The 9,671-nt window shown below is 46.3% G+C and overlaps 1 protein-coding gene across 2 annotated transcripts in view; it reads left to right on the forward strand.

Annotated features, from left to right (window-relative positions):
- The window catches only part of MIOX (myo-inositol oxygenase), a 10,117-nt gene extending 6,802 nt beyond the window's left edge, over positions 1 to 3,315 (forward strand). The window contains exons 6-10 of one of the 2 annotated variants that reach the window (XM_027854400.1): positions 1 to 38; positions 452 to 519; positions 804 to 853; positions 1,233 to 1,345; positions 2,766 to 3,315. The exon at positions 1 to 38 is cut by the window's left edge and continues 72 nt beyond it. In XM_027854400.1, coding sequence (XP_027710201.1) covers positions 1 to 38; positions 452 to 519; positions 804 to 853; positions 1,233 to 1,345; positions 2,766 to 2,874 — 378 coding nt within the window. In that variant the 3' untranslated portion in view covers positions 2,875 to 3,315. The remainder of the gene's footprint in view (positions 39 to 451; positions 520 to 803; positions 854 to 1,232; positions 1,346 to 2,765) is intronic. The other variant, XM_027854401.1, reaches the window with a different exon arrangement.
- Positions 3,316 to 9,671: the final 6,356 nt, after the last annotated feature.

Consider the following 9,671-nt stretch of genomic DNA (forward strand, 5'->3'; position numbering starts at 1 on the left):
TTTCAGGATAATCCTGACACCAAGGACCCTCGATACTGGTGACTCACCCCCCCAGCCCAGAGAGCTCCCCTGTTAAATAAGCCCCTGCCTCGGAACCTCCCCTCCCCCTCATCCCAGAGATCTCTCATTTAACCCTTCCTAGAGATCTTTCATACAGACAGTCTCTCCACCAGAGATCTCTTGTGCAAAGAATCCCCCCTCACGCCCCAGCACACACACACACAGACCCTTTGGCTAATGTTGCTTTGTGATTAGAGATATGTATGAGCTCCACCTAGCCCTGCCCCCTTTCCCTCCTCCCACTCCTGGTGAGAGATCTCTCGTCCAGACCCCTCCCCCAAATCTCCCCACCCAGAGACCCCTCCACTTGTACAAGAACCAAAGTGGACTCTCCCTCCCCCCTAGGCCTTTGCCCTTCTCCCTATCCCTCCTTACAACCTTGACTTTCCAGCACTGATTATGGAATGTATGAGCCCCACTGTGGCCTGGAGAACGTACTGATGTCCTGGGGCCATGATGGTGAGATCTTTACCCTTAGTCTCCACTGCCTCCCCTCCTCCTCTCCTCTCCAAAGACTCTTCCCTCCCCCAATCACATAGGAGCTGGTGGGGAGCCCCGAAATGAAAACAATGAACCCCAACTCCCCTTTCATAACCCAGGGCCCCACGTGCTGTCTGTGGGCTCCTGGGGAAAGGGGTTACAGGTTCTGTAGAATGCAGTCTTGTGGGATCTCTCTTGGGGTGATGGCTTCTGGGTGCTGGGTGGGGTGGTGACCAGGCCTGTGACCATCTCTTCTTCTACAGAGTACATGTATCGAATGATGAAGTTCAACAAATTCTCCCTGCCTCCGGAGGTGAGTGGGGTCAAAGTGTCCACTCCCCAGCCTTCGGCTGCTAACACTGCAAGGCTCCTAGCTGCCCAATGTTAGGCTCTGACCACCAGTCACCTCTGAGAGGAGGGAGCCATAGGCCCATGGGGCTGGGACATGCTGGGCTCAGGCTAACTGGGGACCTTGACCAGAGTGTGGGAAAGATTGATGGTGAATTGGAGCAGGCATATGCCTGGCAGAGCCTGGCATATGCCAGGTCCTGAGGGTGGCCTGGGGGTGGGAACTTACCTGGTGAGGCCAGGGCCTGGCTTTCCCAAGGCTCAATGGGGGCCTGGAGGCCAGGATCTGGGCTAGAAAGGAAAGCAATTAAGGGGACATAATTCCTTCCTCCCTCCCGGTCTAGGCCTTCTACATGATCCGTTTCCATTCCTTCTACCCTTGGCACACCGGTGGCGACTATCGGCACCTCTGCTGCCCCCATGACCTCAGCATGCTGCCCTGGGTGCAAGAATTCAAGTAAGGGCTGGGGAAAGGAACTCAGCGCTACCCCTCCAAGTAGCTCAAGGGATACCCCGGCAGGATGTGGGGGATGAGCCTCTTGTCTCTCCTTAGGCCAGAAGAAGCAGCAGGGGCCAGTCTGGATCAGGCTTGGGGGTCCTCAGTAAGGGAGGAGCCCGTCCTCAGGCCCTACTCTTCCCCTACCCTGGTCCAGGACCCACTGAGGACTCTCTTCTATAAATAAGTGCAAGGTGCCTACTGTGTACAGGGCACCTCACTGGGTGTTGGGGATGCGGGTGTGAAGAATGGCATAGGCTCTGACTTCAGGGAGCTTCCAGTCTAGTGGAGGGGTGGTGGTGTGAGCCCCAGAGAGAGGCCTGGCCTTGGAGTTCAGAGACCTGCAAGGGTGCAATCTTGGGCAAGTAGGGAGGCAGGCATGTGACGGAAAGGTCACTCACTGGTCCTGGACTCATGTGGCCCGGGTTCCAATCCAAAGCTGGTCGGAAGAGCTAAGCCGTGACACCTTCCCAGTTTGCCCTGTGGGAGGCAGAGCTGCTAGAGACCTCAGAAACTGTGGAGCTCAACCTCCTCATTTTACACATGAGGAAACTGAGGCAGGGGCTAAGTGACTCCATGGGCTCATTGCTCCAGAGCTGGAAGGAAGTTCAGCTTCCTTATTTAGCACATGGAGAAATTGAGAATCAGGGAAGGGAAGTGACTTAGCCAGGGTCATATAGGTAGCAGGTGACAGAGGCAGAAAGTCCTCTGTCTCCAGAGCCAGTACTCTTTGCCTCTGAGGAGTTCTTACTCCCTCCTGGGCCAGGACAGAGCTGAGGATGGCAAGGCAAAGCCTCCTGGGCTCCCCTGGCCAATGTCCTGAGTTCTAGGTAGTGCCAAGGCCTCTCCACCAGGCTCAGGTGGGGCCTGAGGAGTTGGCAAAGGGCAGACAAGCAAGACAGAGCCAGAGACCAAAGGGCAGGAGGAAGCCCGAGGTGCAGAGCATGGCTGCTCCTCTGACCAACCCCAGACTCCTCTGTAGCCCTCTGGTTCCCAAGACGTTCCTGCCTGTCAGTCTGAGAGCCTCCCGAGGGACACATGCGGCTGGGTGAGGGCATCAAAGGCCCCTACTATCATTCATTCCTTCATCTGTGGAACAAATGTTTGTTTGACAGGCTTCTGTGCCAGGAACATTCGAAGTACAAAGATTGGGGAGAGCCCCATGAAGCCATTATCAGCCATTAATATCTTAGCAGAATTTGGCTGGCCTTAAGCAAAAGCTCAAGCCTTTAGCTGGGACAGAAGCAAAGGGAGGTATGGGGAACCCAAGGCTGAGAGATCAGCCTTGAGAGGCTGAGAGGTGAGGGGTAGGGGCAGAGGCTCTCCTTTCCTTCCAGCGGGATGCCCATGCCCACTACCCCCATCTCTGTATCTCTTACAGCAAGTTTGATCTCTACACCAAGTCAGAGGACCTGCCAGATGTGTCCATGCTTCGGCCATACTACCAGGGCCTCATTGACAAGTATTGCCCCGGGGTCCTTTGCTGGTAACGGCCTCTGCTCTGGTCTGAGCCAGCTTCTTGGCCCTCATACAGCCGGTCAGACTCACTTGCCTCACCAGGGGCAGCCAGCCCCCTCCCTTGTACACACCAACCTGTCCACAGGCCCCTTTCTCCCCCTTCCTATGAGCTGGGGATTATCAGCCCAGAGACCACCCCGAGCCACTGGCCACCCCCTTAGCTGACCTCTCCATCCCACTAGCAGCAGCATCCATGTCTTCATTATCTCCATACCTCATTGCCAACTCCATCCCCGTTACATCATCATTGCCAGTCAGCAGGTGCCCATCACTTTCCTGCTTACCATTCTCACCATCATTTGCAGCCGTCTGCACCACATGCTCTGGGGGTCCCTGGGCACTGCTCATCTCTCCAACCACACCCGCAGATTCTTAACACTCCTGCCGAGAAATAAAGACCGTACAGAACCCTGGTTTCTTTCCCTTCACTGTGTCTGGAGAATTAGGGTGAGACCTTGGAGTTCAGGACCTTCTTCTACAGGAAGAACATGCCCTGGGACATTCTCCACTCTCCAAGTCCCACCCCCCCCATCCCCTTCTTTCCTCCCTCAACCTCAGAGAGCCGCTATGTGCTTCCCACTCAACATCTCCAGCAATGGTGCCCAAGGACCAGAGCGGGGGCCTGGCACCTCGAGTTTGGCAGTAAGGAGGGTAGAAGCTGGGAAAGGGAAGGTAGAGGATGAGAACCTCTAAGGATATTAGATCTAGAACCTCTAGACACAGGGACTGCAGGAGGACCCCAACCGAGGGGGCTGGGATTTAGATGAATATCCCAGAGACTGGAGCAAGAAGGCAACTCCCTGCGTGGCCTCTCTGCTCCTGAGGGTTCTGGGTTGTTTTCTCTGGACTTCCAATCAGCTCACTTCTTTATTACTGTACGGGGACTGACCATGGGCAGCAGGATTCCACAGACCCAGGGGGCCCAGGCACATCATCCCAGCATGCCTCGGTAAGGGCGATGGACCAAAGAAGTAAGAACCAAAGTGTGCCTGATCCTTTCACTGACAGTCAGTCAACAAGCATTTATTAAGCACCACTGTGTACCAGGCACCGTGTTGTATCACCGAGGATACAAAGGAAGACAAAAGTGAGTCCCTTGGGATTAGCTCCTTGTCCTCGGGAGCTCCCAGTCAATTGGAAGAGACCTCAGGGCTCGTCTAGACCGAAGCTCTTATTCTACAGGGGAGAAAACGGAGCTTTGGAGAAGGAAATGGGACTCACGGGAGGTCATACAAGTAGGAAGCTGTTGTTGGTGTGGGAAGCCAGACCCTGTCCTTGGGCTCATGGGCAGCTGTGGATTCCACCAACGGCAGCTGCGGAACCACCCTAAGGGAACAGCAGAGCTTTTTCTTTAACGAGCTTTGTGTGTCAGGAAGTCTCCTGGCGTCAATAGATCAATCGTCAAGCAACTGAGTTAATAGTCAACGAGCAAGCGTTTCTTAAGTGCTTACTTTGTGTGAGGCCTGCTCCTTGAAGGATCAGCCTGATGCATTTCCTTCCTGCAGAGGAAAGAATGTAGGGGTTGGGGCATTTCCATGTGAGCTCAGTCAAGGCTAACTGAGGCTCTGCCTCAGTTCCAGTGGAACCTTTGGCCATTCAGAAAAAGAAGCAACATTGACTTTAGAAAGGGTTTACTAGCAAAGTGCCATAGTAGATCATCTAAATCTCTCTCTCTCTCTCTCTCTCTCTCTCTCTCTCTCTCTCTCTCTCTCTCTCTCACACACACACACACACACACACACACACACACACACACACACCCCATATTGAACCAGCAACAAACTGTAGAACAGCTCATTAAGGGGCAGCTAGGTGGTGCAGTAGATAGAGCACTGGCCCTGGATTCAGGAGGACCTGAGTTCAAATCCAGCCTCAGACACATAACACGTACTAGCTGTGTGACCCTGGACAAGTCACTTAACCCCCATTGCCCAATCAAAAAAAAAATTTAAAAAAATTAAAAAAAAAGAACAGCTCATTAAAATTTGGATAAAATTCAAGGGAAGAAAACACCTCTTGTTTCATCTCTTCCATGAATTCTTTTTTTATTTTTAATTGATGGAATAAAACAAGAATTTCCATAATATAGTATAATAAAAAAGATAATTGCACACAAAACTGAATATCTATTATTTACAATTCGCTATTACTTTTAAATATATAATAAAATTATCATGTAAATTTCTTTTTTTCCTTTTCTTCTTCCCTCCTTCTTCCTGCTCCCTAGCAATGGCTACCATTAGACATAGATATGCATATCTATGTAAAATCATTCTATACATACATCTATTTATCAGTTCTTTCTCTGAATAATGACAACATCTTCCTTCATATGTCTTTTGTTATTAATTTGAGTGTTTATAATACTGAAAATGACTTATTTGCTCAAAGTCAGTCTTAAAACAGTATCACTGTTACTGTAAACAATATTCTCTTGGTTCTGCTCATTTTCCTTTTCATTTTTTTTTGTGCAAGTCTTCCCATGGTTTTCTAAGATCCTTGAGCTCATTTTTTACAGCACACTAGCATTCCATCACCATCACATACCACAACTTGTTCAGCCCCAATTGACGGGCATCCCCACAATTCCAGCTCTTTGTCATCACAAGGAGAGCTACTATAAATATTTTAGAAGATATTTTCCTTTTCTCTAATCATCTTTGGAAATAGACCTAGTAGTGGAATTACTGGGTCAAAGGGTATAGGTAGTTTAATAACTCTTTCGGTATAATTCTAGATTGCTCTCCGAAATGGTTGGGTCAGTTCACAATTCCACCAACAATGAATTAGTGTCCCAATCTTTCCACATCCCGTCCAACATTTGTTACTTTCTCCTTCAATCATAGCCACTCTGATGGGTATAAAATGATATCTCAAGACTGTTTTAATTTGCATTTCTCTAATCAATACTGATTTAGAGTATTTTTTTCATGTGACTATAAATTGTTCTGATTTCTTCATCGGAAAACTACCTGCTCATATTTTTTGACCATTTTGATCAATTGGGGAATGACTCACATTCTTATAGACTTTACAAAGTTCTTTATATATTTGCAATATGAGACCTTTATCTGAGAAATTGCCTACAATATCCACCCCCTCCCCCAATTTTCTGCTTTCCTACTGATCTTGGGTACATCTGTTTTATCTGCACAAAACCTTTTTAATTAAATGTAATTGAAATTACCCATTTTACACCTCACTCTGCTCTCAACCTCTTGTTTATTCATAAATTGGTCACCTATCCATAAGTTTGGTAAGTGATATGTTCCATGTTCTTCAAATTTTCTTGTAATATCTCTCTTTATATCTGGGTCATGTATCCACTTTGACCTTATCTTGGTAAACGGTGTAAGATACTGGTCTATTCCCAGATTCTGCGAGACTGCTTTCCAGTTTTCCCAATAATTTTTGCCAAATAATGAATTCTTATCCCCAAATGTTAAGTCTTTTCACTTGTCAAATACAAGATTACTATATTTATTTGGTGCTGTAAATTGTATGTCTATTCTGTTCCATTGATCTACTTTTCTATTTCTTAGTCAGAACCAGATAGTTTTGATAATTACTGCCTTATAATATAGTTTAAGATCTGGTACTGCTAAACCTCCTTCCTCTACATATTTTTCTATTCATTCCTTTGGTATTCTTGACTTTTTGTTCTTCCAAATGAATTTTGTTATTATTTTTTTTAATTCAGTAAAATAGATCAATTGTCAAGCAACTGAGTTAATAGTCAACAAGTATTTCTTAAGTGCTTACTTTGTGTGAGGCCTGCTCCTTGAAGGATCAGCCTGATGCATTGCCTTCCTGCAGAGGAAAGAATGTAGGGTTTGGGGCATTTCCATGTGAACTCAGTCAAGGCTAACTGAGGCTCTGCCTCAATTCTAGTGGAACCTTTGGCCATTCAAAAAAGAAGCAATATTCACTTTAGAAAGGGTTTACTAGCAAAGTGCCATAGTGGATTATCTAAATCTCACACACACACACAGACACACACAGAATTTAATTGGGTAATTTGATTGGGATGGTATTGACTATATAAATTAGTTTAAGTAAAATTGTCATTTTTATTACATTGGCCCTGTCTATCCATGAACAATTAATATTTCTCCAATTATTTAAATCTGATTTTATTTGTATAAAAAGTTTTTTTTAAATGAATTTTGTTTCTAAAGTTCCTAGGTTTGTTTTGGCAGGTGTACTTCCAAGTATTTTATACTGTTTAGACTCAGAGTCACTTTAAATGGTGTATCTCTTACCATCCCTTCTTGCAGGGTTTTGTTTGTGATATATATAGAAATGCTGATGATTTATGTGGATTTACTTTATATTCTGCTACTTGGCTAAAATTATTGATTATTTCAACTAATTTTTTAGTTCAGTCTTTGAGATTTCCAAGTATATCATCACATTATCTGCGAAAGAGATCATTTTCTCTATTCTGATTCCTTCCATTTCTTTTTCTCCTTTCATTGCTATTGCTAGGATTTTCAATATTGAATAAAATTCATGATGTTGGCCATCCTTGTTTTACACCTGATCTTACTGAGAAGGCTTCTAGATTATCCCCATTACAAATAATGCTTGCTGATGGTTTTATTCTAAATGTTTTTTTAAAAATCAGTTTAAGGGAAAATCCATTTATACTTATACTTTCCACTGTTTTTTTTATTAATAGAAATGGGTGTTGTACTTTATCAAAAGCTTTTTCTGCATCTATTGATACAATCATACGATTAAAAAAACTTTTATTATTACCCTTCCATGAATTCTAATTTATTTTGTGCCCAAGCTGTGTTTTTCTTAGACACTTTTCTTGTGGCTCTTTTGAAGTTATTCTCTTCTTCTGGATTTGTGTCTTAAGCATCTCTGTCACCATAATAGCTTTTTATTTGTATTTTGTTATTTTTATTTGAGCTTGCTCATTTTACCAACCTGCTTCTTGATTTCAGACTTTATGTTAGGGACAGACTCTTTGTTCTTCTACAGGGAATGTCTGGGCTGGTCCTGCTGCCGCTGCTGCCTTCTTAGTCTGATCTCCGCAAGTTTCTGACCTGGGTTTAAGTCTGAGCAACAGACCTGTGGGCTTACCCCATTGAGCGTTCCAGTAGTACTAGCTAGTAGCTATTGTTAGCTCTCTGGTAAGCTCTGCTGATTTGGAGGGACAGAAGAGTAGGCTTCCCTTTGCTCTGCGATTCCTGTCCTTGTTATTCCTCTGTAGGTTTTACACGGACCTAGAAATGGGAACTGAGACCCTACTCTGTTCCGTATGTCTGAGCCATCCAGCTGCTGCTTACTTTTGCATTTTGTCCTTGCTGATTACACAGCCCAGGGCCCTCTCTCACTTCTCATCCTAGGATGCCACTTTGAAGCACAGGTCCCCTCCACAGTCAGTCCTGGATCTATGACACAGAAGTAGGTAGTGAACAACAGAGTTGCCAGTTGGTCCAAGTTCAGGTTCTTCTGCAGTGGATCTGGAATCACTTCTTGCCCAGGTGCATAACCTCTCCCTAACCTGGAATGCTCAAAGCACTGTTCTGGCCAGACCCAGCCCTGAGTTCTCAGACCTCTCCCTATATTGACCATGGATGGGAAAATGACTCACTATGCTTTTTTCTTGGATTTCCCAATAGGATTTGGTTCAGTGCATTTTCCAGATCTGTTTGGAGTTTTTTTTGGGGGGGGGTGGTGATTGACAGAGCTCTCTATTTCTTCCTGCTACTCTACCATCTTGGTCAGCTGCTAATTCATTTTTAAAAGACAGATGCTGAAGATAAGAGCAAGGGCAGGTAACGAAGCCGAATACAAGAGTGTGGCAAAGCACAGTGAGGTCAAGGTTGGCGATGGCAAAGCACCCCATGAGCTGAAGCCAGGGTAGGAAGCTTAGCATTACAAAAGGGAGGGTTTCAAAGATATACTGGAGGAAAGAGGAGGTTTAAGGAAGGGCTAGGACCACAGCTTGGGGTGGATGGATGATAGCCAATGACAGAGAGAAGGTAGGCAGAATCACTCACTAGCAATTTGGCTTCTGTTTTCTCTGTCATGGAAAAATATCCTTTGGACCAGAAAAGACAGAACAACAGTGGCTCAGAGGCAGCTGACGTCCAAGATCAGTAGGAACCTATCTTAGCCTCAGTTTTCTTATCAGTAAAATGGATGGAGGTCAGGTGTGGTCTTCCCCACTGGAGGGTGAGCTTTGTGAGACACTTGAGATAGAAACACAGGTAGGTAGCTGAAGGGAGCAGACAGGTCTCCCTGAGGGTAGTTACTCAATCTTGGCCGCCAGGTGGCGTTCTAAGCCTTGAACTAGCTGCCCAACTTCTACATACCTCCATCCACACGGGATGCTTATATTACTCCCCAGCCCTTCCTTGTGGCCCCAGTCATTCACATGTGGACTAACTACACATTCACTGATGTACAAGTATGCTTTCACCCCTGATCAGTGCCCACTCCCTGTAAGGTCTGAGACTTCCACCTGTCTGCCCCTCTCCCTAGCCTTTGGCTCCTGTCACTACTAAAGGCTCTTGGTGGGAAAGAGCTTTTCTCCTTCGCCTTGATTTCAAGGTCTTGAGGGAAGGGGAACCATCCATCTCCCCACCATTCAGCTCTGGCCCTCAAGGGAGCAGTTCTCTCTTGAAACTGCTTCAAATGTCCCGAGACCTCTTCTCTTGCTGGTCTCCAAGTGTCTCAGGCATCACCCAGTGTCACCCCCTCCCCCAGGCTGGGGCTGGGGTGTGCCTGTCAAGTCTGCAGGGTGCCCAGC

This window comes from Vombatus ursinus, unplaced genomic scaffold (assembly GCF_900497805.2).
Source record: "Vombatus ursinus unplaced genomic scaffold, bare-nosed wombat genome assembly UNPS02010394.1, whole genome shotgun sequence".
NCBI classification, from domain to species: Eukaryota; Metazoa; Chordata; class Mammalia; order Diprotodontia; family Vombatidae; genus Vombatus; species Vombatus ursinus.